We start from the raw sequence: 27,105 nt of genomic DNA, 5'->3' as shown, positions 1-27,105 counted from the left end.
AGTGGAAGGGACCAAGATGAGCACCTGTGTTAAGGAGACAGGTCCACACCCACCTCTGCCGCCTGGTGGCTGTGGGAACTTGGGCAAGGCAACTAATCGGAGCCTCAGTTTCCTCACCTGTAACATGGGATGGGGATGGTCCTCACCTGTAACATGGGATGGCCATTCACTCATCCATTCAGCTAGTGTGTGACCTCTGCCTCATCAGTGGGGACCACCAGCCACACTGCAGGACACTCAGCTAGAGGCGGGCAGTGTGACACGGATTAAAGTACATGTCATCGCTGGCATCATGAAGCTCATCTTCTGTTAGAGAAGACACTAAACAATGAATAATTAGTCAACTGAGTTTATCACATTCTTGTGGGAGCTAGGGTTTAGTGACCAGAAGACAAGGACTTCACAGGCAATGTACTGCTCTATTGTTCTGTTATCATTGTGATAAAAGGCACAGAGGAGCAGCATCCGTAAGAGGGGTCCCAGCTAGCTAGCCCAGGACTCCGCTGGGAGCTGAGGTGAGGTAGGGCATGGAAGGTCCCCAGCCTCGCGCAGCCCAGGAGGCTGCAGACTGATTGCCCTTAAGGCAGGGTGGACGACCAGATGAGAGTCAAGGTCAGGTAACTCAACACCCCAAAGGTTTCAGGGGCCAGAGAACGCCCCAGCCAGGACTGAGATGGCTCTGAAGGATTCTCTGCTTTCACAGGAGCTCCTTCTTACTGTGGATGACCCTGCATCTGACTGGTCTGTGCCTGAGCTGGAGCCCTGAGGTTTTAAAGGTCGTAATGGTTGGGTGGGTGAGAGATCATTCCAGACTCTTCTTTGTGTGAAGGGAGAGAAGGCTGTCTCCTCTAGTGGGTGCTGGTCCTTTGCCTAAGAAACATTCCCCTCAGGGCCCCAGCGTTCAGGATGGGGCACGGGTGGGGGGATCTTGGTTCACCAACTTGGATCAGGCACCCAAGTCCTGTGGATCTGCAGCCAGGGTCCTGGCAGAGGGGCTACCAAGCCTGGTGTGGCAACGAGGTAGCCAGCCTCGCTCCCCACACATCAGGGGTGGGGCAGGGTCTTGGGGAGAGATTCCCTGTCTCCTCAGTCTTTCCCCAACACCTCCTGCTTTTAAGGTTATTATCTCCTCTCCTGTCTCCTTCAAGGACTTGGCTGCATTCCCCAGGTTGCTCTGGTGTCTGGCTCTGCTGCAGTGTGGTTCTGAATTATAATGACCACGCGACAATGTCCGAGATACTCAGAACCCATGGGCGGATTGTGCACCCTGTAGGCAGAGGGTGGAAAATGTTTACCTTCCACTCGCACCCTCAGCCAACAGACCACATGAGGAGGAGCTGTGAACACCCTGCATTCCTGTCTCAAACCTGACATGAAGAAAAGTATTCTGGGCCCGGCACGATGGTTCATTCTTGTAATCCCAGGCCCAGAATACTGGGAAACTGAGGCAACAGGATTGCTGGAGCCCAGGAGCTTGCGGTTACAGCGAGCCAAGATCTTGCTGCTGCACTCCAGCCTGGGCAACAGAGCGAGACCCTGTCTCTATTTTTTTTTTTAAGTATTCTGAACTCTACTCCCATATCAGTTATAGATATAAATGTCTTTATGTTATTATTTTAGTCATTCCACAAACATTTACTGAGCTGCTACTATATACAGCCTGCCAGTATGAAAAAGACACTGTCTCTGCTCCTTAGGGAATATCCAGCCGTCACAGTGAGGGAGTTAAGTGCTATGGGAACAGCAGCTTGACAACCCAGGGGGCCCTGTTGGAGTCACTAGGGTTGGGTCTTTTAAAAAAAAATTTAATGGATTATTTTCGTTGTGATAAAAATACATAGCATAAAACTCACCATCTTAACCATTTTTAAATGTACAGTTCAGTGGCATTAAGTACATTGAAATTGTTGTGCAACCACCATCACCACCATCCATCTCTGGAACTTTTTTTATTTTCCCAAGCTGAAACTGTATACCCATTAAGCGCTAACTCCCCATCCTCCCTCCCCCAAGCTCCTGGAAACCATCATTCTATTTTCTGTCTCTATGATTTTGACTGGGTAGCTCATGTATGTGGAAACATATAGTATTTGTGCTTTTTGTGACTGGCTTATTTCACTTAGCATGATGTCTTCAAGGTTCATCCATGATATAGCATGTGTCAGGATTTTCTTCCTTTTTAAGGGCTGAATAATACTCCACTGTAGGAATATACCACATTTTGTTGATCCATACAAAGTGTCCATTGATGGACACTGGGTTGCTTCTACCTTTTGGCTATTGTGAGTAGTGCTTCTAGGAACATGGGTGTACAAATATTTTTTTCATATCTGTGCTTTCAATTTTTTTTTTTTTGAGATGGAGTCTCACTCTGTCACCCAGGCTGGAGTGCAGTGGCATGATCTTGGCTCACTGCAACCTCTGCCCCCCGGGTTCAAGCGATTCTCCTGTCTCAGCCTCCCAAGTAGCTGGGACCACAGGCTCGTGCTACCACATCCAGCTAATTTTTGTATTTTTAGTAGAGATGGGGTTTTTGCCATGTTGGCCAGGCTGGGTTCAAGCAATTCTCCTGCCTCAGCCTCCCTAGTAGCTGAGATTATGGGTACGCACCACCGTGCCTGGCTAATTTTTGTATTTTTAGTAGAGACGGGGTTTCACCATTTTGGCCAGGCTGGTCTCGAACTCCTGACCTCAGGTGATCCGCCTGCCTCAGCCTCCCAAAGTGCTGGGATTACAGAAGTGAGCCACCATGCCTGGCCTGTGCTTTCAGTTTTGGTGGGTATATATCTAGAATGGTATTGCTGGATCATACGGAGATTCTATCTTTAGCTTTTGGAGGAACTGCCATCCTGTTTTCCAGAGGGGCTGCACCATTTGACCTTCCTCCCAGCAGTGCACAAGGGTTTGAATTCCTCCACATCCTTACCTGGGATTGTGTCCCAACAAAAGACCTCAGTTTGCCTTAATTGGTGGGGGCTGGAGTCAGCAGCCAGCAAAGACTTACTATTTTAGCTCTCTGGACTCAAAATGAGGGGCCCTGTGGGAGATAAGAAGGGAGGGAAGACAGAGCAAAGAGGCGCTGACCAGTTGAATTTGCCTGGCTATGTCTTTGAAACAGCTGGAATCAGCTGTTATTTATGATTACGATTCTAATAAAAATTTAGACATAAGAAGTATTATTCTGGGCTTGGGTGAGTCCAGGAAGACATCACGAAGATGGAAGGGTTAGAATCAGGCCCTAAAAGAAGAATGTGATTTGTTTTTTACCTTTTAAAAAATAAACATTTTTCTTTCTTATTTTACTTTTTTTTTTGAGACAGAGTCTCACTCTGTCACCCAGGCTGGAGTGCAATGGTGTGATCATGGCTCACTGCAGCCTAGATCTCCTGGGCTCAAACAGTTCTCCTACCTCAGCCCCCAGTAACTGGGACCCCAGGTGCCTGCTGCCACTCCTGGCTGATTTTTAAATTTTTTTTGCAGAGACAGGGTCTCACTATGTTGCTTAGACCGGTCTCCGACTCCTGGGCTTAAGTGTTCATCCTGCCTCGGCCTCCCAAAGTGCTGGGAATATAGGCATGAGCCACCGTGCATGGCAAAAAATAAACATTTTTATTATGTGAAGAATATATGTTCTTTGTAGAAAAATTGGAAAAGAAGAGCAGTATGGAGAAGAAAAAGCACTCATAGACTCACCCCCTGAGGTCACTAATATTGCTAGATCTTGCAGTTTCTTCTTCCTTTTGTGTGATTTTCCTTCAGGAAGCATTTCCCTAAATCTTTCCAGACTTTCTAAACAGAATGTCTGTAGGTGCTGTGGGGTGTTCCATTGTATGTACAGTAGGGGTAGGATTTGGGTAGGCAGAAACAAGAGAGGGGTTTGGGTGGGTGGGAGGGGGCCTGCAGGAGGCCCTTAGTCAAATCTAGGACATGCCTCGACCTAGGACCCCTGGACCCAGTCCTGACAGTCAAACCAGTCGCTGGGCCTCTTGTCTTGGTTTCCACTTGCTGAAGAAAGGCGTCCTGTTGTCCTTGCGAGAGTGGAGAGAGCACGGTTGTCCCAGGGCAGGCTCTCCCTGTTGGTGGAATTTGTGCAGGCATTCTGTGTCCAGCAGGCTCCCATAGGCCTTTCCCCCTTTTCCTTTCCCAGCCTGTGCCCCTGGATGGGCCTGTGGCTGCTGCCAGCTCACATGCCCCTCTCTCATCTTTTTTGTGCCACTCCTTGGAAAACAGCCCTCTGGTGTCTGACCTCAGCCCAGTGTTAATAAGACCACACCTGATTGTGCTAACTCCCCTAAAGGACATGAGTGACTCCTTGCTCCTCTTGTACCTTACTAGGGGCATATGAGCCCAAAGGATTCTTCAGGTTGGATGATAGGGGGCAAATGGAGGGGGCACACTGCAGGGGACAGCACCCTTGGTCAAAAAGAGACCACTGGCGCATCCAGAGGTGTGGCCACTTCAGCCTCCCCAGCCCACACTGGGCCCGTCCGGGTACTTCCCCAGCACCTTCAGCTCCCAACTTCCTGGGAGTTGGGCTGAGACCTTGCCATACTCCCTTCCCACCTTCCACCACTCACACAGTTCTGACGATGCCAAGGGCTGCAGGAGATGAGAGGTGCTGGTGATCAGCACCGCAGGCTCCCCTAGACCACTAGGAAAACTCAGCACCTGGGTGTCCAAGGTGCTGCAGGATGTGCACAGGAGCAGGGCCAGGCTCTGACAGCTTCATAAAGTCATGGGCCTGTTGGCAGCAAGAGCGAACAACCACGAGGAAATGCACTTCACCAAAAGTGCACGTGGTTTGGAAAGCTGAGCCAAAGCTGCTCCGGAGGGCTGAAGGGCCTGTTGTGGTAATTGGGACTCTGTCTCCCGCTCTTGCCCCTGGAATAGAATGCAGGAGACTGTGAGTGATGGATGGCAGGCAATTAGGGAAGCGTGCACAGCCAGGGTGGCCCTACCCCAGTTCTGTGCACCCGCCATGAGGGCCTGATCCTGTTCCCAAGAGGAGCTCTCAGATGGGAGCTAATAGATGAATTAGCACCTTCCTGCACGTCTGGACCAGCGCTGAGTTGGGAAATGGCCTTCAGAGTTACTCCGGGGCAGATCGGGAAATCCTGGCCAGCAGAACAGAGTCTGCTGTAGGGTAAACCTTGTAAAACCCAGGAGCCTGCAGAAGTGACATTCATTAAGCAGAATCCTCCCCCAAAGCTGCAGAGAAATGTGACTTTGTCTCTGACAGGAGGTGGGGGAATGTGGGGGTGGCAGGATTTATATAAATGTGTGGGGAGGCTTTGGGGGCTTCACAGTCAGGGCCTCAGCAGCAACCTTGCCTGGGTTTCCGCACACCCATCATAGAAGCCTTGCTTTGAGTGGCTCTTCACTGGTGGGCGGTGACCTGCCCCTCCCTGGTTCCTCAGCAGCTGGCCAGGAAGAGTAGATTCCCAGGAGGCTGCAGGGAGGTGCAGGTTTTCAAAGGCACCTGGAGCTCCTCATACCAATGTTGTTTCTCATGTCGCCTGGCACACAGCCAGAGGCCACTCATGTCCCCATGTCCCTGGTACCTGTTCAGCCACTGGTTCCGTGCATATGGCTGGAGCGTCTGCTGGGGGACAGGACTTCATGGGCTCCTGTCTCAGGTGACATGCTTGAGACTCCGAGAGGCTTTGTGGGGCAGAAGGAAGAGCTCACAATTTGGAGTTACTAGTTGTGCCTCTTGCTTTGGAACCAGGAAAGTTTCCTTCCTTTCAACAAATAAGTATTAGGCACTGTTGTGGGTTGAATTTTATCCCCCTAAAGGATACGTTGAATCCCTGGTACCTGTGAATGTAGCTTTATTTGGAAGCAGGATCTTTGCAGATGAAATCAAGTAAAGATGAGGTCATACTGGAGTAGGATGGGCTCCTAATCCAATAGGAATGGCGAACTTGTGAGAAGAGACTGCCTTGTGAAAGCACAGACACACAGGGAGAAGTCCTGGTGAGGACCAAGGCAGACTGGAGTGATGCGGCCGCAAGCCCAGGAATGGCGGCTGCCTCCAGAAGCTAGGAATACACAAGGAGAGATTCTGTTGAGTTGCAGCGGGAGCAGGGCCCTACTGACTCCTTGATCTCAGACCTCCAGCTTCCAGAACCACGAGACAATAAAAATCTGTTGTTTTCAGCCACTTGGTTGGTGGTGCTTTGTTATAGCAGCCTGAGGAAACTACCAGGGGCACCTTTCACGTCTGGGTGTTGTGCTGGGTGTCGGGCAGGGTGCAGAGCAGAGGCCAAGGTAGGCATGGCCCGCCGCATCCAGGCAGCCATTCAGCTGCATGTTTCCTAAGGTCTGGGACGTAGCCGTGAATCAAGTAGATAAAAATCTCTCCCTCAAAGAGTTTACATTTGAGTGAGAGGAGACAGACCGGAGCATAATAATAAACAACAGTAATACACAGCATAGTCAGTGGAGAAAAATATGGTGGAGAAGGGAGATAGACAGATGGGAAGGGTTGTAAATTTAAATGAGGTGGTAGAAGCTTTCTTGAGGCAACCTTTAAACTAGTGTGGTGGTTCTCAACCCTGGCTGCGTAGTGCAGTCACCAGGGAAGCTGAAAATAAAACAGAACAAAGACAATCAATAGCGGAGCCCACCCCAGACGATTAAGTCAGAATCTCTGGGGCTGGGGGTAGGGGGTCTCTGCAGGTAAGAGCTCCCCAGGTGATTCTACGAGATGCCTGGTCCCAGGACCATATGGTCTAGTGTGACAAGAGCTGCCATGGAAGAATGCCAAGGTCCAGCAGGGTCATCTGTGGAGAATGAGTTGACCACAGGCCTGGCCATCCCACTGCACAGATGGGCAGAAGCCTGGCCCACCTGAGTGGCTGGATCAGCCAGGCAGGCACAGGAGGCTGGAGTGCAGTGGAGCCCCTGGGACCACATGCGTCTGCCTCGTGTGTCTGGGGTGCCCCATGCTCCCCCTTCTCACCTCCTCTGCTCTGCCTGGTGCTGTGTGTTACTCTACTCAGTGGCAGTCCTACCTCTGCCAGATTAGGGGACTTTTTCCTTCCTACCCGGGGGGCATCTTCAGCCCCCAAAGCCAGGCCTTTACTGCATAGCCTCAGGCCGGGGGTGGACCAGCCACTGGTCATGCTGCCTGCCAGCTTTGTGTTTGAAGTACTGGTGTTGGCCAAGGGGATACTCACTGAACATGCTCCTAGACTCATGTGCAGCCAGTCTGGACCCCAGCTTCCCTTGGTTTTGATTTCCTGAGAGATAAAGAAGAATTTCCAGAACAACTATGGAATGGGTGCTTTCACAAACTGTGGGAGAGACCTTCTCCTTTTCTCTGGGTAGAGGGGGCAGCTGTCTGGGAGGCAGGGAGGCGGAGGGTGGGCCAGGATGGGGGTCTGCAGGCACCCTCCCCCAGGCATGCACGCGCCAGCATAGCCTACCTCTGGGCCACGGTGGTGGGCCCACCAGCCACACCAGACACCAGGCGTCAGAGCTTATGGAGGATCCAAATTCTCTTTCATTTTCTGGGCCCATCCCACAGCTGCACACGCTGGAGCAGCTCTCTGCTGTCCTGAGTCCCCTGGCCTAGCAGGATAGGGCCTGTCCTCTCTGCTCCACCTCCTCACCTTTTCTTTTCTCCCTCTCATTTGTTCCATCTCTTGTCCCTGTCCCCATTTCTCCCACTCTTTCTGACCTCCCTCTTACAGTTGCCTTGGTTGTTCTATTGAAGTGGCCAGAGGAACCAGGATTTTGGGGAAATGGCAGTGGTTGGGGGCTGCCATCTTGTGCTTCTGGGAGGTGGGACAGCCTGGCTGAAGCCTTGGGATGTACTCCCTGATGGCCCAACCTATTTCCACAGGCCCTGTGGAAAAAAAGAGGTTCTTGTGTGAGCTGGTGAGCAGCTGCTGAGAGTGACCCCTCTCAGGGGGGTCCTGTACCTGTCCGGGACCACAGCAGCAGCTCCCACGGGCCCTCCCACCTCCCTCACAGTGCCAGGGTGTTGGATTTTACCTTTACCCATTTAAGGTGTCTGTGGGGCCTGCAGACAGCATCATCTTGATTGGTTCAACTCCTACAGTGTGGAGCCAGTGCCTGTGTGGCCTTGGCCAGGTGACTTTTCTGTGTCCTCATTTCCTGATGGGGTGGTTATGAGGTGTGAATGAGTTAATATTTCTGTGAGCTTAAAATAGTGTCTGACTGTTTTAAAATGTAGGTTTTATGATGGTGAGGCCAACAGATCGGGAGAGGACTGCCGCTAAGGTTGTCACTCACAGTTCCCATGAGGAGGAGACACACCACGCAGGGGCCACAGGGGGAGGCACCAGGGCAGTCAGGAGGCCAAGGGAGCAGGGCCCTTTATTGTGGTTTGTGCGGGAAGGAAGGGTAGCAAGGCAGCTGCTTGGCTGGTTTGAAGGATGTCTTTGCACTGGCTCGGTATGTAGGGGCTGTCCCAAGTTGCCTGGGACTCCAGTGCCTGTCCCTGGGGTGGCGAGGGCAGGGGATTGTCGTCAGCAGTGGACCCTGGGTTGGTTGGTTTGTGTGTGAAAGGCACACCCTAAGGCAAGTTGTTTACTGTCTCTGGGAATTGGCTTGTCTTGGGAGGCACCAACTCTCGGGGGCCTTGGATGTCAAAGCATGAGAATATAAAGACAGGCTTAGCAAAGAGTACCATGTTCCAGTTAGACGACAGGAGGGATAAATGAGCAGTATGTGAGGTGATGGATTTGTTGATTAGCCCAATCAACCATTCCACACTGTGGATACGTGACATCACATCACTTTGCACCCACCCCATAAATACATACAATTATCATTTGTCAATATTTTATTTATTTATTTATTCGTTATTATTTGAGACAGTCTAGCTCTGTCACCCAGGCTGGAGTGCAGTGGCGCTATCTCCGCTCACTGCAACCTCCGTCTCCCGAGTTCAAGTGGTTCTCCTGCCTCAGCCTCTTGAGTAGCTGAGATTACAGGTGCATGCCACCACGCCCAGCTAATTTTTGTATTTTTAGTAGAAATGGGGTTTTGCCGTGTTGGCTGGGCTGGTCTCGAACTCTTGACCTCAAGTGATCCGCCCGCTTAAGCCTCCTAAAGTGTTGGGATTACAGGCGTGAGCCCAATATTTGATTTAAAAAGACATGCTTAATGTACCAACACACATTTTTGGAATAAAAGGACAAAATATGTTTAGTTCAACATCATTAATTTTAAAACAGATGGGTTCTGGAGCCTCAGGAGTCCCGAGGTGCCTGGGGAGGAGCACAGACCTTGGAGGAAGAATCCTGCCACGCTGCTGTCTCTGGCTGCTCTGAGACTTGGCTCCCGTCTGTGAAATGGGGACACTGACCCCTCGCTTGCAGGGCTCTTGCGCGGACTCAGTGAGATGACATGTTGGAAGCCTCCCGCTCAGCGCCTGGCTGCCAGGAGCATCTCAGTACACGACAGTTTTTAGATTTTTGTGTCCCTTTTAAGTAACTTTAGGGGCCCTTACAGATTCTGGTCCTGGGGTCTTCCCTCCCCGTTTCAAAGGAAAAAGAAAATGTTTTCAACTTAGGGAACACAAGCCACAGGGACTGGTGAAAGATCTATCACCAGCTGGTGCACTGAGGAACTGGGAGGGAGGAGTTGGGGGCTTCCAGGGACGCTGACAGGCTGTGTCTTCCTTTCTCCTCCCTGGGCCTCTTTTCCTGTGTTTCTGTTAGGGGATAGAGGACTCCCTCAGGATGGAGGGCTTGGGGCTAGAGTCCTTTCCGTGTGGGATTGGGAAGTCAGTTTGCAAGGCCACCATTCTGGCCTGAAATACCTTCCAGAGCAGAGATATGAAAGGCTTCTCCTCCCCAGGAGCAGGCCCAGTGCCCTCAGAGGTCAAACGGGCAGGCCTGAGAGATGACTGGGAGTTGAGGCCTGGCCCCCTGTCCCGCACCCTCCTGAGGCACACACCTGGGACTCACGCCCCTCCCCGCCTTCCTCCTGGGCTGGGGGAGGGTGCCGTTAGAGCACAGAAGGAGGATAGCAGCAGAAAGAGGCAGCATCCTCGGCCCTCCAGTGCCAGGGCCTCTTTGTCCCCCGCCCAGCAGCCACGTGGAGCCCCCAGCACTCTTGCTGGCTGGCAGCCCTCTCAGGCCCAAGGAGCCCCAGGCTGGTCCCTGGCCACAAGCCCTGCCTGTCCTCCCTCGTGGAGGTATGTCTTGGTCTGTTCAGGCTGCTCTAAGAGAATACCAAAGACCAGGCACTTACAGACAACAGCAGTGTATTTCTCACGGTTCTGGAGGCTGGAAGTCTGGGATCAGGGTGCCAGCATGATCAGGGTCTGGCAAGGGCCCTCTTTCGGGTTGCTGACGGCCACCTTCTCATATCGTCATGAAGTGGTGAGCAGAAAGCAAAGAAGCAAGCTCTCGTGTCTCTTCTTATAAGGGCACTAATCCATTCGTGAGGGCTCCACCCTTGTGACCTCATTATCTTTCAAAGGCCCCACATAATACTATCACATTGGGCATTAGGATTTAAGGCAACCAGGTGTGGTGGCTCATGGCTGTAATCCCAGCACTTTGTGAGGCCAAGGTGGGTGGATTGCTTGAGCCCAGGAGTTTGAGACCTGCCTGGGCAACATAGCGAGACCCTGTCTCTACCCCCCCAAAAAAAAAAATTAGCCAGGTAGGGTGGCACACTCTTGTAGTCCCAGCTACTTGGGAGTCTGAGGCGAGAGGATCCCTTGAGCCCGAGAAGTTGAGGCTGCAGTGAGCCTTGATCACGCCACTGCACTCCAGCCTGGGCAATAGAGCAAGACCTCTTCTTAAAAAAAAGAAAAAGAAAAAGAAAAAAAAGATGTAATGTATGAATTTGGGAGACACAAAGATTCAGCCTATAGCAGGGTCTTCCTCCTCTGCCTGTCTCCCCAGCATCCTGTTTGCTGACATCGAGGGCTTCACTAGCCTGGCGTCCCAGTGCACTGCACAGGAACTGGTCATGACCCTCAACGAGCTCTTCGCCCGCTTTGACAAGCTGGCCGCGGTGAGTCGCCCTGAGCCGGGGCTGGGGGTGGCCTGACCTGGGCTGTTGAGGGAGGCTGCTGTGGTCGAGGACCTGCTGAACCCCAGGGAAGGGCACGTGCCTGGGTGTACCCTCCTGAGCAGAGCCTGCTGGTGATGGGCAGAGGGGCCCCTCAGGCTGTGGCTGTGTCCTCACGCCCTGCGTGGGCCCTGGAGACACACTCAGCTGGAGTTGCTTTCGGCACTGTCGCTGACCACAAGCGAGAGCGTGGGGAGCCCTCCATGCCCCCATCCGTGGAAGCGGGCGGTGAGGCCTGCCGGTGACACTGCCCAAACCCCCAGGAGAATAAGCTGTTTGGGGCACATTAGGTGCCATCAAGCCACATTCCCGATGAGATTGGCCAGACTGATAAGAGAATGAGTCTGAATCCCCAGCTGGCCTGCAGGCGGCTGTGTGCCATTCCCTAGAGGCATCCAGAAAGAGGATTCTTAAACGTTTGGATAAATTGGAAGTAACACTCCATGGCAGGGAGTGGTGAATGACACGTTCATTCCTTAGGTCCCTATTCACCCCTCCGTTATCCTTTCCCAGCTCTAGGCCTCTGTAGAGTGATTAAATGTCAGCGGCCACTGACAGGTGGACACATTCCCCTTGGCCCACACAGGACGCCAGGCCAGGTTATTGATGAGAGGCTGGTGCCATCGGGGCCAGTGCCAGGGCCTCTCTGGGGGCTTCCATGGTGGAGCGCATATACTCACCTGTGGGTTTTATCACTGAACTGAATTAGGTGAATAGTATCTGCTTGGCACTTGGGTCTCAAATGAGTCCAGGCCACAAGGGCACTTGAATCCCTGTTTCTCAACTATCTTTGGGAGCCAGAGTTGGACCGCTCATAATTGATGATTAGTGATATTCCATCGCAATCCCACTGACGGATTGGTGGTGGCCTGCAGGTGGCCCTGTGGCACCTGTCACTCAGCAGCAGCTCTGTTAGATTCTTGGCACTCATGTGCTTGCTAGTTGAGCAAAATTCTTTTTTGATAAAAATCTCAGACAGGCCGAGAGTCAGTGAGCTTTTGGTTAAAGCTCATTTCTGCCTGCTTCAGTCTTTTTGTAAAAGGAGGAGAATCAGACAACTTTTGATAGAATCTCAAGCAACGAATCAGAGTGACTCCTGGGGTGTGGAGGGGACCAGAGACCCTTGTACTGGGGCTTGGGGCCTTCCTTAAGCTGATAAGGCCACCTTGCTGGCTGAGCTGCAGTTCAACCAGCCAAATTCCTCTTGGGGCTCTGGAGTGGATCTTTAAAAGTGAGCTCCTGAATCTGGGAGCTGGAATGCCGCTCAGGGCTGCCCAGCCCATCCCTCCATCCCCACAATCCCTCCCTCCCCAACGTCTCCTGATAAGCCTGTCCCAGGACCATGCTGAGTTCCGGCGTGGGCCTGCGCTCACTGCCCTATAAGGCAAGTTATTCCAGGCACGGGGTGAATCTGTTTGCTTCTCATTTCTTTCCCTCCCACTTCTCTTTCCTACTATTTTTAATTTGTAAAATTAATTTGCTTTCCAGGAGAATCACTGTTTACGTATTAAGATCCTCGGGGATTGTTATTACTGCGTCTCGGGGCTGCCTGAAGCGAGGGCTGACCACGCCCACTGCTGCGTGGAGATGGGCTTGGACATGATTGAGGCCATCTCGTAAGTGTCCACCCCCGGGTACCGTCTACCTCCCTGGGACTGTCCACAGCCCGAGCAACTGACTGACCTTCTGGCTGCCTAGTTGCAGGCAGGGAAACAGTGGGGTGAAACTGTCTCCCAAAGGTGCCCAGCCAAGCTGAGGGTTGGCGTGTGCCACCAGACTTTCTGCCTTCTCCAGGGTTCCTGTTCCCTACAGCAGCCTGGGCAGCTTTTCCCAGAGGAAGTGTGTGGGAAGGGAGGGCTCTGCAGACTCCAGGAGTGGAGGAGAGGCTGGCAGCCGTGTGAGGATCCTGTGCCGTGTGAGGCCCTTGCACTTCCAGGGCCTCATGTTTCCTACAGACACCTAGCCAGGCATCGAACTGCTGATTCCACTTCTTCCCAGATGCGAAAGGTTGGGCTCACAGGGGTTAGACAACTCCCCAGGGTGCTACTACCAGGCAGGCGCATTCAAATGCAGGTGTTCCGCTTAGAGAGAATCACCCTGCCTGTGAGCCATAGCAAAAAGGCACTTTGGCCAATTCATGGCAATCACCGGCAACAGAAGGAGCCCTGGTCATTGAAAAACATGGGTGGTGCAAGCTTATGTGACAGCCAAGGGAGCAAGTCAGAGACTTTGGGCTTTAGAAATAGCTTGGGCAGGGGCAAAGAAAAAAAGGCACAGAGGGCAAGGTCAGAGGCGGGAGTGGCTGCCAGGAAGGCGGCCGGTTCCGTTGGTTTGGCCCAGTTCTACTGGCAGCCTTGCCAAGTGTCCCCAGCATGCCTGAGCTAGACAATCAGTCTCCCCGGAAGCACAGAGCCTTAAGGGAGAGAGACCAGGACTCCTGGTGCTCAGATACGAGACACGTCATGTGGACACGGCGAGGTCAGGGAGGCAGACTATTGAAGGAGGGCCCAGGAGGGGACAGTTGATTCCACTGAGAGGATCGAGAGAGTTTGCCTGAAGGAGGTGGCCGTGGAGTTAAGCCAAAAAGACAGAATGAGCCATTGTCAAGCTAAGCAAGTATCCAAAGGCATTGTGGATGGAAAGTATTTCAGTAAAGGTATTCTGCTGCAGTGGAGGTATTTACCAAGTTGATTCAGGACAAGAGAAATGATGGATGACAGTCTCCCCTGCAGTGGGTGTCAGCCTCTTGCTGATGGCATGGGATAGGGTCAGGGAGTCTCAGTGGTGGTCCCATCCACTGGGAAAAGACTGCTGGTCCCATGGCTGGCTGAGTGTGCCCATGCCCCAGGTGTCAGGGAGGGTCTAGGGCCCTAGAAAGTACAATCTGAGTTCATCCATTACCCTATTTCCTGGCACCTGCACCCTCTCCTGCAGATGCTGGGCAGGTTCCCATGGGCCTCAGACATGCACCTGGAGATGTATGGCTTCCTTCCCACTCCACCTCCACTGCTTGCCCAGCATGAGGAGTTATAAGTGCACATGGAGGGCCTGCCCTGTCTACTGGGAGCTCCCAGATATGGATATGTGGTGCATGTGGCCGGGACCAAGCTTTCTTCTAAGGCATGGAGCACCCTAAGCCCCTGCACCTGCCCAGGCTCCTCTTCCCTCCTGAGCAGGCCATACCCTTGAAACCTGGGTAACCACCTTTTGCCATCACCCTGCTAACATCTTGGAAGCAACAGTGTGGATAAATCCAATAAAAAGATAATCCAAAAGCCATTTCTGCCTTACCCACAAGAGCGTTATACAAATAGGGTTTGGAGTGGTGGTAACTTCCCCGTTTAATTCAAGTCGGTCCTAACGTGCATTTGCATTTTTCCAATCACAATTTAATTGACAGGGCAGTGCTGGCCAGAAGTGCCCTCCTGGAGGGGAAGCAGCAGGGCTCTGGGTTTTAGTGTGGCACTGCGCCACCTTGTGGCCAAGCCGGGAACAGCCCCTTTCACAGCCAACTGCACCTGCCGCCCGCCCCAGTGCCCTTCAGGCTGAACGTTCTTGGACTCTAGGGCTGGATGGGAGAGAGAAGCCTCTTTGACCCCCGCACCTTCACCTTCCCTGCACCTGCAGCCTCACCCCCACTCTGTGTGCCTGGCCTCCAGCCTTCTCCCAGCCTTACCCCTGCTCCATCCCCAGGTTGGTCCGGGAGGTGACAGGGGTGAACGTGAACATGCGTGTGGGAATTCACAGCGGGCGAGTACACTGCGGTGTCCTTGGTCTCAGGAAGTGGCAGTTCGACGTCTGGTCTAATGACGTCACGCTAGCCAACCACATGGAGGCTGGCGGCAAGGCGGGGTGAGTGACGGCTGTGGGTGGCTTGGGGCCCCGACCTGGGTTCCCACTCAAGCCCACCCAGGGTGACCATCCTGCAAAGGTGAGGCGGGGCAGGGTGGGGTGGGCAGGATGGGCAGCAAGCACCTGGGGGGTGCTGGGGTGAGCACAGTGGAAGTAGAAATTCCTCTACTTGCCAAATCACCTGTGCCACCATTGGCCAGTTGTGGGAGCATTATGTCACCCTTCCCTGAGCCTTGACCCACAAGATATTGACCCAAACTGTGGTGGCTGGTGAGATGTGATAGACAGAGTTCTGGAGGAGGGAGGAAGCACAGATAGTTTCTGGGATGGCTGGACCGTAAAGGAAGCAGGACTGGGAGGGGTGAGGAAGGTGGGGTAGGAAGAGCCTGCTGCTAGGCGGAGGGAACACAGCGAGGCAAGGCACAGGTGTGGGGAACACAGCATTTCCAGGGAATGAGAGAAGAGCAGATGGCCTTTTAGGGACGGCTAGGAGAAACAGCGCCTGTGTTCAGAAGGCATGAGTGCCAGACTCGTGAATTTGGACTCCGTCCTGTCGCGTGCAGGAGCCATTGCTGGCTTCTGAGCAGGAGTGAGAGGCTTGCAAAGTTTGCAAGACTGGAGGCCATGTTGTCTTGGGCAAGCTAATGTAGCAGTCTGTGCCAGGATGTTCAGTGTGAGATAGTGTGGTTGCAGTGGGCATGAGAGCCCACTTGATAGTAATGGAGGGTACCATGCAAGGTTGAGGTTAGGATTTGAGCAGAGCTCGGGGCCCTAGGGTTTGAATTGTAGTGAACCCACTAATTGCAGTTTGGTTTTTCACGGGAGCTGACGTTCTGACTTTGAGTTTTCTGCCCTCTCCACCCTGATCCCTGCCCCCCGTAGACGCATCCACATCACCAAGGCTACACTCAACTACCTGAATGGGGACTACGAGGTGGAGCCAGGCTGTGGGGGCGAGCGCAACGCCTACCTCAAAGAGCACAGTATCGAGACCTTCCTCATCCTGCGCTGCACCCAGAAGCGGGTCTGTGGGCTGGGGGGCCGGGGGACTGAGGGGCTCCCTTCCTCCAGGGAGGAACATTTTCGTGACCTGCTCCTTCCTTCTCTTTCCTTGAGTGAAGTCATGAATTTCTTATGCAGTTGTGGTTTCTGCATCTTAAAAAGGACCCCAGCAGTTAGGCCTTGCAAAAAGGATGGTAAAGAGGGAATCTTTTAATACTGCTTCTTTTGCAAAAATGCAACAGGCCTCAAATCAGTTAGCAACAAGCCATCAGAAGTCCACAAGCTGGAAATCAGCATCAAGGGAGTCTGTGGATACCATATATTTTATCTCCATCTCTCTCCTTTTCATTTGCCTTTTACTGGGGTGGACACTTGCCCTAACCTCTCCCTCTCTGATCCATAGATTGGTGTCCATCTCCACATGTGCCTATGTCTTTGTTTCTTGAACCTATTTTCCCCTTTCCTTTTCTAGTCTGTTTCTTTTTCTCCCTTTGTCTCAGCCCACACTTGCTGAAATATAAAGCTAAATTATTAGCAGACTTCAGTGTTCTATTTTTAATAGTGTCATGTTCCATGTTCTTAATTTTTAAAGCAAATCAAGAGAACATTTTCTATTTCTCCCTAAACTAAAATGCCTTTTACTTATGAGTCTTTCTGTTGAATTTATCTGTCAGTCAGTGCCCTTTGATAGAGAAAAGCTTCCCCATTTCTCTTCCTAAGAAGTGAAATGAAATACAAAATTAAGCTGTGAGAAGAGTTCAGAGAGTCTTGGACGACAGCAAAGGCGATTTTTAAAGGGAGGCAGGCAGGGCTGTTGAAGGCAGGTGCCCGTGCCAAGAGGGACATCAGAGGGACACCTTATCCTACCATGCAGCGCCCCAGGGGACAGATCCTGGCTGCAGGGGCCCTTCACAGGAGCTGTGTCAGACCCTCCACAGGCACCAGGAAGAGGGATGGGGGATTCAGGGCCCTGTGGGGACAGCTCCTCATGGTTTCCTTGACACGTTTGTAAGCGTTGGCCAGTTCCTTGGCCATAGTATCAATGAACTGGGTCCTGCAGGCTCTTTACCCTCGTCTCTCCTCTCGGCGCCTGGGTCACAAGGCCTCCCATAGCTTCCTGCCCTAGACCCTGAGTTCCCTTGCTCTTGGTTCTTCTAGCTGGACAAGCAGTCCAAAAAGGATGAAATGGAGACAGAAAGAGTGACAGGCACCCCCACCAGCAATGTCAGCTGAAGCAGGCTGTGTGTCCCCATCGTCATCTTATCTGACAAGGGAGGGAGTTGAGGGCAGGGTTGCCTCAGGTCTCCAGCTCTCTTGCACCCATTTGGATGGATAGACAGACAGACAGATAGACAAGATATTTGGATGGATAGACAGACAGATAGAGGAGATTCTGGGGAGTGTGTTGGCCCATAGATAGCTGGCTGAGACACTGTGTATTTGTACAATGCCTGTCAGCTCTTGCATCTCATAACTTCACTGACCCAAACCTATTTGGAAGTGGCCTCTTGGGCCCCGGGGCGTGTCCTAGTGCCCTCTCTGTTATAGCATATTTTGGAGAAGTTGAGCAGAGGTTGTGATCCCAGGTCTCCTCTCCCTCCGGTATCCCCTGGGCACCTTCAGATCAGGCTCCACCCACCCTTGAGGCTGTAGCTAGAGCCCTACCCTGGCCTGCCCATGAGCAAAGACTGATGTGACACCACAGCCTACCAGGGACCAAGTTGGGAGGCTTAGGCATGAGTTGGCCTAGCTGCCTAGGAGACCCAAGCTCAGCCCTCGATGATCGCCCTGCCCCCCAGAGTAGGGGGAGGAAGCACAGTGCGGGCAGCCGGGTGCATCAGCTCAGGCCTTTCAGAGCCTTGGCCATCCAGAGGAGAGAAGGGCACCCAGGATAGAATCTTACAGTCAAACTTACAGGGAGAACTCCTTGCAAATGGCAGATGTTCCCAAGCTCTTCGCTTTCTCACAAGACCAACTCTCATCGTCTTTTGCCACTCCCACCTGAGCCAGCCAGGGCTGGCATTCGGGAGTTTGGAGAGATTCAGGATGCTTGCCTGGGGAGTTCCAGGATCTGGGCTGAGCTCTGGGCTCCAGGGCTGTGCAGAGAGGAAAGGGCAGCTGTCTTAGCCCCTTACCTGGCCAGGTACCGTGTTTGGGGGAGGATCAGGAGCCCCGCGCTTGGACTCAGGTGACCCTGCCCGCAGGCTGATGCATCTGTGTTCGTCTTCCAGAAAGAAGAGAAGGCCATGATCGCCAAGATGAACCGCCAGAGAACCAACTCCATCGGGCATAACCCACCACACTGGGGGGCTGAGCGCCCCTTCTACAACCACCTGGCTGGCAACCAGGTGTCCAAGGAGATGAAGCGGATGGTGAGTGGCTGGTGGGGCAGCCTGCGGGCAACACTCTCCAAGGCTAGGGCCTTCTGTGGGCACGAGAGGCCCGCACCAGATGCCTCGTGTTGCCCAAGGGAATCTGGGGGGCCAGACAAGCAAATGCAAGTGTGGTTTGCCCCAACTTTGGACTAGGAGTAGGGCACCTGCTTCTGGCCCCAAGCTCTCCCCACCACCCCATGGCATGCCTCATTAGGCTTTGGAACAGACTGGCAGCACCCCTTCCTCCCTCCCTCTTGGCAGAGCTTGCGGCACAGCCTGGAAGCAGGCATGTCTGGCTAGACTCGGCCAGCCATAGCCTCCAGCTGCCTCTTGGCACTGTCTGGTGAGGCCCCAGGGAGTTGGGTGGGCATCAGCTTGTCATACCCTCTTCCAGCACCTCCTGCATTTCCCAGGCAAGTGAAACCACATCTTTTGGTTCAGTTGCTCAGAAATTATCCTAGTGCTTTCTGGGAAGTGCCAGGTGGTGGTCCCCTTTGCCCTCTGTGCTGAGAAAGACCCCCCACTAATGCCAGCCTTCCACTGGGAGCATGTGGGTTCAGCAAGTCGGGGAGGCCATGGTCGGGTGTCAGCTCCACCTCCAGGGACCCTGCCTGCGCACACCGGGACAGGTGAATTCAGGATGCACTGCCTGGGCTCTGGCAGCAATGGCAGGAAGATGGATTCCGGGTGGGAAGAGGAGGAAGAAGCCACGTTACCGCAGTGGTGTTTTCTCTCCTACTGTCTGAGAGGTTGGCTTCTGCCCCTCAGGTGTGCTGCTCGGCTCAGGGGCACCAGGTTCGCAGGTGGGAGTCACCCATACCAGGGAAGGGCCGAGGGATGGCACAGGGACTGCGTGTGTGTGTGTGTGTGTGTCTGTGTGTGTGTGTGGTTTCTGTGTGGCCACTTAGTGAAGGAGGTGCATGTTGCACAAGTAGCTGCAAGTTTGGGCTCTGTGGAGCAGACTGGGTTGAGGTTGTGGCAGAAGGGATCAGAGACAGACTCCATGGAAATCCAGCAGGGTCAGCAGACAAGAGCCAGGAGCCTGGAGAATGGGACATTCTGGGGACCCAGTCGCTCGCTCCTTGTTAGCCAACACGTAGCAGATGATACGAATTTAAGGAAAATGTACAGGAGGAAAAGTGAATTGAGCCAAGACCCCCATTTAACATTCTGACAGTAGAGACACCTCTTGGGGGGGCCCTGGGTTACCAGACAGCAGAGTGGAGAAACCTGGCCTTCCCCAGGGCTCCAAACTTGAATGTCCACAGACCTGGTCAGTGCCACTAAGGGCTCCAGCCACCACCCTCCCTCCCCTGAGCAAAGAGCAGTTGGCAGCTGTCCCCATTGTCACCCCAGCCCTTTGATAGTCTCCTGCAGACTCTGTACCCACATGGTCAGGGCAGTCAAGAGTTCAAGACTAGCCTGGACAGCATAGTGAGACCCTGTCTCTACAAACAATAAAAAGGAAAATTAGCTAGGCATAGTGGCATGCTCCATCAGTTCTCGCTACTCGGGAGGCTGAGGCAGGAGGATTGCTTGAGCCCAGGAGGTTGAGGTTGCAGTGAGCCATGATCATGCCACTGCACTCCAGCCTGGGGGACAGAATGAGACCCTATCTCAAAAATAAAAACAAGGGAGAAAGGGAGAAAGGGCGAAGGATTGAGAGCAGGGACAGCAGAGAGGCAGGAGAGCCGAGAGAGAGGAGGCATTGAGCAGGAAGTGGAGGGGAAGCTGGGGAGTAGGGGAGGGAGGTGGGGAGGAGGGGAAGGCAGGGAGGTGGCCAGGGAAGAGCAGGGAGCAGCTGGCAGGGAGGCAGGGCCTGGTGGTGAGAGATTGTTTCTGTTTAGAATCCTTGGAAAGTTCTTTTTTAGTGATATTTGATATAAGCTATATCTTTAGTTATCTTGGAGTCTTAAAGGAGATAGTTTGGACTATAAGCACTGTGTTGGCAGATATATTACTCATTAGGACAAGGAGTTTTGGAAGAATTCACAGTCAAGACTGTCATGGGGAAGGGACAGTCTCTGGAGAAGGAGGCTGCCAGGAAGTCTCCTCCACGGCGTTCATGGCTTTGCCCAGCAGGGAAGGGAAGGAGTGTGGCAGAACAGGGCTGTGGGAACAGAGGCTCATGCCCTGGCTGGGTCCGGTGTCCCCTGAGGGGGCTGCCATCAATGCACAGCCTCTGGGCCCCACTCCAGCGTGGCCAGTGGGAGTGTCTAGGCTGGGGATGGTGACAGGTTCCGCAGCTGCCACAAGGGCCATTGGGCTCTCTGTGCTACATGTGCCTGGAATCTGGGAGAGAGATCCACAGAAGGCAAGTTTTCACCCTGAGCTGCCCACACTGGATGAGTTTTCTGAGAAACGGTCCACTGAAGCGGGGATGGGCCGGGAGCGCGAAGTAGTGAGTGAGAGCTGTTAGAAGGTTTGCAGTTGGAGTCAGCAGTGCCTTTTAAATCTTTTCCAGCTTTTACCCAGCTTTTAAAACAGTGATGAACCATGCTGGTTGATGCTTAGGCACTAGTGTCATAAGGTCTTTAAGGTTATTTATTAATAGAAAGGTTGCCAGTGGGAAGACACATGTGGGCTTGAGCTCCTTTCACCAAACCCAGGAATGGCCAGTAGGGTGGGGCCCTGGTGCTTCAGGAGGGAGTGTAGGCGGACTGGGAGAGGCCAAGTAGCCGCTGTCCTGGAACTGTTAGAGTAAGTAGGTGGCAGGATTTGAGCCCAGTCCACTCTGTTGTGTTCTTAACGATCCCCCTGCCATGGTTTGTGGACCAGTATATTTTCTGTACTGTTACCAACTCGCCATGCTGACCTGGCTCTGAGCTCTCCACACCAACATGGCAAGCAGTGTGGTTAGGATGGTCCCGGCCCCCCACTCAGCACAGGAAGAAAAAATGGGTCCCATGCACCAGCCTCAGCAGATGACCAAAGGAGCATCGGGAAAGATCAGAACAGGCTTATTCACAACATTTCAGCCTATTTTTGAACTGTAGAGACCAGCATACATGTAATATAGCTCAGTTCTTCTCGGTTCCATAGTAAAATTTTTGCCGGCTCCTGGGATGGAATTGAGTGGGCCAACCCCTCGCAGGGGGTCTTCTGCAGGGAGCTTGCCTGTCCAGCTCTCTGCTGCCCGCCACGCCTGTGCTCCGAGGGATGCTGGGAGCATCAGGCACGGGCCTGCCCCCGGGAGGGAGAGCTCACTTGAGTGACATCTACGCCTCCATCCCAGGGCTGGGATGGTGACGTGGACCTTACAGCCTGGAGGGAGGGCCTGGTCATTCTCAGAGGACAGGAAGAAGCATGCAGTTTGCCTAGGCAGACAACTGCCGGCCATCCTGGGCTGGTGCTGGCAGCCCGGGAGGAGGTTTCAGAGCCATAGTTGGTCACTTGGAGGTGACTCCAGAGGCTGCTGAGGCTCCCCGGAGCCCTCAGCCAGGGGTAGAGCCTCTGTGTCACCAGGGACCCATGTCTGTTTCAGTGCCTGGTGGCCCTGGCTCGTGGAGAGGAACATGAATCCCTCTTTTTGTATTTTCAAACCGTGTCTTCATTGGGAATGAAGAGCAGTGTGTTCATTTGGATTTTGGGTTCACCCAGTGTTTGCCGAACTCTGTTTGCCCAGCAGAGTGCTCCACACTGCCAGGGAAGGGACATCCTCTGTCCTAGTGCTGGCATCCCGAGGCTAATCTAAACAGCACATCCTGGGGCTACTTGTCACCTCCCGCACCACCCCTGAGATTCCACCCCTCCCCACAGTGGGGAAGCCTCTATTCTGCCACCACTGGTGAGACCCTGACACACATCTCTCACATTGCGGAATTCATGGATTCAAGAGGGCTTTGATTTTGACCGCTGGTAAGGGCTCTTCCCACCCTCACCTCTGATAGAACAGCAGTCAGATTTGTGGCAGGTGGGTTCCTTACCCTCTGAGTCCCCAACCAACCCTGGCCTTGCAAGAAAGCATTGCTTCTCAGTTACTAAAACAGCTGTTGCAGGTAACTAGAGTGTAATTTTTTTAAGTGCAAAATGTGCGAACTCCTGGAGATTTTATGTGTGCTCTGTGTGATGTACATGAGGAGGCGAGTGTGCATGAGTGTGTCCGTGTGACAGAGATTGTGCAGCCCGGCAATTCCCGATTTCCATCTGAGTAAGAGGCAGGATTGAGAGGGGACCCTCTGAGCCCAGGGTGCAGGAGGATGGCGAGGAGAGATTTAGGAAAGGAGTTGAGCATGGGGGCAGGAAGAGCTTAGACACATGGGTTGTGCTGGTGGATGAAGTGAAATCACAGGGCATCCCTGGCGTCTAGCACAGCACCTGTCTGTTAGGGAGAACCCAGCTGTATTTTCCAAGTGAAGGAAGGAAGGAAAGGAGCTGCTGAATGACAATCCTCTCTATGTCCACGCCCTTTGGGAGACTGTAGAGAGGAGATGAGCTGCAGCCATCTAGAAGCCTCTGAGTTTTCAGTTCTCTCTGTTCTCATTCTCTTCTCTTTCTCTTTCTATCCTTCTCTTGTAGGGCTTTGAAGACCCCAAGGACAAGTGAGTAATATGCCCTTCCTTATTCCTGCTCCCTGGGTCTGGGGGATATCTCCCAATCCACCTTATCACTTGGTTTCTCCACACTCCATGGAAAATGACCCCTCTTGCAGTCTTAGCTGAGAGTGAATGGAGCCCACCCTAGCCGTCAGGTGGTCAGCAGCAGCCCCAGACAGGCCAGGGCAGCCCAGGAGCCCAGGCCACCCAGCAGAAGGACAGGGCCTCAGCACTGCCCATTTTATCTCCGTGACACGCTCATGCACGTGTGCACACTTGGCTCCCTCAGGAAAGTGCAGACCTTACACACTGGTCAGCAGTGCCTGGCATCCAGTGCCGCGAGGCAATGCCCTCTTCTCCCTCCTTCACTTCCGGTTCTCAGGACTGTCAGAAATTCCACTCCAGGACTGGGCTCCACCCTGAGAAACAGGGTGTTGAAGGTCAGCACTCAAGTCTATGAAACCTGCTTCTCAAGAGTCCCCTGAGCTGGGTGAAAGAAACCAGGTGGGCCACAGTCCCTGTGGCAGAAACTGGCAGAAAATCTCGCTGCCCAATCTAGGGCTTCTTTTCAGGAGGATAGCAGAGCTAGAGGGTAAAGAGCAGAGCCTGTTAGCTGTAGGGAAAGTCCAATTAAACCGTCAATGGTAGCTCACATTGTTATGCGAATATAATATGTTAACAGAGTCAGAAAAGCCTATTGTCAACAAGGCCCTTCAGCCCAAAGAGGGCTGAGACTTGGGCAGTTGTCTGTTCATCTGTGCAGTTGTTAAGAGCACGGCTTAGGCTTCTGGTCTCAGTCTCAGCTCCCGCTGCCCTGATTGAGCTGATGGTGGACAGCTGCCGGGCCTCTCAGAGAGTCTGGGGGGATGGTCGGAAGAGCCAGCCCTCTGCCGGTGCCCCTGTGGTTAGCCTGTCTCACGCCTGTGCCTTCTGCTCCCCAGGAACGCCCAGGAGAGTGCGAACCCTGAGGATGAAGTGGATGAGTTTCTGGGCCGTGCCATTGACGCCAGGAGCATCGACAGGCTTCGGTCTGAGCACGTCCGCAAGTTCCTCCTGACCTTCAGGGAGCCTGACTTAGAGAAGAAGGTACAGCACCCTGGGTGGGAAGGAGGCCCCTGTGCCAAACCAGGACCAGGAGGAGGAGGGCAAGAAAACAGGACAGCTCCCTTCTGCCCCCAGCACCACAGGAGGGGTGGCCTCAGTTTCCCTAGCTCAGATGCTGCGTTACCTAGGGAGATGCGAGTTCTAGGGAGGCTTCCCTGGTTGGAAGAGATACACTTTGACTTCTCTGTGCCTTAGTTTCATTATCTGGAAAATGGGGACAGTTAACATTCTCACTTCATAGGGTCATAGTGACATAGTGAGGATGAAATGAGTTCTTTTTTTTTTTTTTTTTTTTGAGATGGAGTTTCACTCTGTTGGCCAGGCTGGAGTCCAGTGGCTTGATCTCGGCTCACTGCAGCCTCCTCCCCCGGGGTTCAAGTGATACTCCTGCCTCAGCCTCCTGTGTAGCTGGGATTATAGGCGCCCGCCACCACTCCCGGCTAATTTTTGTATTTTTAGTAGAGATGGGGTTTCACCATGTTGGACAGGGTGATCTTGAACTCCTGACCTCAGGTGATCCACCCGCCTCGGTCTCCCAAAATGCTAGGATTACAGGTGTGAGCCACCATGGCCAGCAGAGTTTCTATGTGTGAAACAGTATCTGTCGCATAGTAGGCGTTCGGTGCATATTAGTTGCTATTTGCATCGTTATTATCATTGTCAATGGACAGCCCAACTGCTTTGTCACATTGGGACCTCAAGGTGTTAAAGTTGGCAGGGACAGTCGAGATCCCTCTGTTGTGTTTCTTCACATTGTGAATGAGAAAGCTAAAGCCCAGAGTGGTTTGGGGACCTGCTTTCGGCCCCCCAGTGAAGTAGTGACAGAGCTGGAGCCAGACCCTGGTCCAGTCAGTTCTGTTTGCACTATGTGGCAGCATCTCCCCAGAGTTCAGTTAAAATGGACTTGTGGTATGCTCATCAGCATTAAACCAGGCAAGCAAACTGAATTAGCAAGGTGAAGCTGTGGAAAGGGACCAGCAGTATATGGACCTGACTTGGGTGTTACTCTGGGTGACTGTGCCAGCCCAACCTCCATCAGTGTGGCTGCTTGGTATCATGGGAGGAGCTGGGGCTGGGAGCCTCAGATGTGACTTTGGACAAGTCTTGTGAGCTCTCTGAGGCCCAGCCTGCTCATCTCTGAAGAAGAAGTGACAGCAGTTTTATTCTGATTTCTTGGGCTCTTGTGGGGGTGCTGGGTGATGCCTGTGGACATCTGGCATATTTCCTAGCGTGTAGATGGCATGCAGTCATGTACAGCCATGATCATTATGGATTACTCTGAAGGTGACCCACCTGCAGAAGGTTTCAGGTCCGTCTCAGCTACCCTCTCCGTAGGCACTACCTTCTGGTGATCTGGACTGGTTTCCTGGGGTCTAAGTCTGGCTCTGGTTCTCGAGTCTTCCCTGTTGTGGGAGTGGGCTGCACAGGTGACCAGCCCTGAGTGGCTGCCCCGGGTGTGTGGGATTGACAGGGCTGGAGCGGACCGGGCCAGGTACCTTGGCCCCTCTCACCCTGACCGTCTCCTCTCAGTACTCCAAGCAGGTAGACGACCGATTTGGTGCCTATGTGGCGTGTGCCTCGCTCGTCTTCCTCTTCATCTGCTTTGTGCAGATCACCATCGTGCCCCAGTGAGTATCCCCGTCTCTCTTGGGCTCCTTCCTCTGGCTTCAGGGAATCCCAGGAGTGGGAGGGGGGGGTCATTTAGGAGAACAGAGCAGGGAGTCTGGCCTGCACTTGCTCAGGCAGGGAGAGAAGTTTCTGAGTGTGCCCTCAGTGGGGTAGGAAGCCAGGGGTCTGACCTCTCTGAGCGGGAAGGTGATGTGCTCATTCCAGGGTGGGCGACTTCTCACTAGGCGCTGCACAGCTGCATGAAAGATGCTGTTTTTTTTTTTTTTTTTTTGGTTGGGGGCGGGTGGTGGGGACACAGCATCTGGCTCTGTCGCCCAGGCTGGAGTGCAGAGGCGCGATCTTGGCTAACTGCAACTTCTGCCTCCCAAGTTCAAGCAATTCTCCTGCCTCAGCCTCCTGAGTAGCTGGGAATAGAGGTGCTTACCACCACGCCCGGCTAATTTTTTTTGTATTTTAGTAGAGACGGGGTTTCACCATGTTTCCCAGGCTGGTCTCAAACTCCCAAGCTCAGACAATGCACCAGCTTTGGCCTCCCAAAGTGCTAGTATTACAGGCGTGAGCCACCACGCCTGGTCAAGAGATACCTTTTTATCACTTAATTGTCTCGTCCCATTAACCCACCCCATCACTGACAATTGAGTCACCCAAAGTATTCCCTGGGCTGCTTTCTGTTCTTGAAAAAACAAAAAATCTTCAAAAGATGCAGGTTTTCTACTACTGTGGATATTTCTAAGAATGGATTTCAAGTTCTGAAAGTATTTCACAAAGAGGTGTTTCTGAACTCTTCTGAGGACTGGCTGTGTTGCCAAGAAAGCCTGTGGCTTCTATGGGGAGTACTTTGAAGTATGCAGTGCGCTTTTGGAAATGAGGTTGAGGTATTTGTTAAATTGTCATTCACATTAGAGTCTCCCTTGGGAGAGAAACATAATTGTCTTATGTATGTACACCCATGCACACACACCTATACATATATATATACACACATACATATAAGTGTATGTATAAAGACATATTTTTACTTTTTATTATGTAATTCCTCAAATGCACAGAAAAGTAATTAATCAGTACCCATCCCCTAGATAGAACAACTGTTAATATTTTGCAGTGTTTTTTTCATCTATTTTTATTCTGATTTTATTTAAGTAAATTTAGACAAAGACATTTACCCCTAAAAAACTCAATATATACCTAATTTAAGGACATTTTCCTCCTTAACCCCAATACTTTATATACCAAAAAAATTAGCATCAATTCCCTACTATCATCTACTACCCAGTCCATATTGAAACTTCCCAAACTGTCCCCCAAAATGTCTTCTACTTTTAGTTTATTTGTAGCCAGGGTCTACTCAAAATCCACTGATTGCATTTGGTTATATCTTCTAAGCCTTGCTTCATCTAAAGAGTCCTCGAAGCCAGTACCTTCTGTTTTTCATGTTGAAATAATGGTATTTGAGAAGTTACAAAAGTAGCCGAGAGGGATTCTGTGCATCCTGCATCCGGTTTCCCCAAATGTTGACAACTTCTGTAACTGTGTATAATGATCAA

The 27,105-nt window shown here is 52.5% G+C and overlaps 1 protein-coding gene across 3 annotated transcripts in view; it reads left to right on the top strand.

The window, feature by feature from the left end:
* Positions 1 to 27,105, top strand: part of ADCY5 (adenylate cyclase 5) — a 170,122-nt gene that overhangs the window by 108,134 nt on the left and 34,883 nt on the right. For all 3 annotated transcript variants that reach the window (XM_055260679.2, XM_055260678.2, XM_055260681.2), the window contains exons 4-11: positions 10,893 to 11,004; positions 12,550 to 12,677; positions 14,755 to 14,913; positions 15,796 to 15,937; positions 18,147 to 18,287; positions 22,809 to 22,831; positions 23,767 to 23,911; positions 25,460 to 25,557. In XM_055260679.2, the coding sequence (XP_055116654.1) occupies positions 10,893 to 11,004; positions 12,550 to 12,677; positions 14,755 to 14,913; positions 15,796 to 15,937; positions 18,147 to 18,287; positions 22,809 to 22,831; positions 23,767 to 23,911; positions 25,460 to 25,557 (948 nt within the window). The remainder of the gene's footprint in view (positions 1 to 10,892; positions 11,005 to 12,549; positions 12,678 to 14,754; positions 14,914 to 15,795; positions 15,938 to 18,146; positions 18,288 to 22,808; positions 22,832 to 23,766; positions 23,912 to 25,459; positions 25,558 to 27,105) is intronic.

Source organism: Symphalangus syndactylus, chromosome 21 (genome assembly GCF_028878055.3).
Source record: "Symphalangus syndactylus isolate Jambi chromosome 21, NHGRI_mSymSyn1-v2.1_pri, whole genome shotgun sequence".
Lineage (NCBI taxonomy): Eukaryota > Metazoa > Chordata > Mammalia > Primates > Hylobatidae > Symphalangus > Symphalangus syndactylus.
The sequence above is the reverse complement of the archived record's forward strand: the minus strand, read 5'-3'. Positions and strand labels throughout refer to the sequence as shown.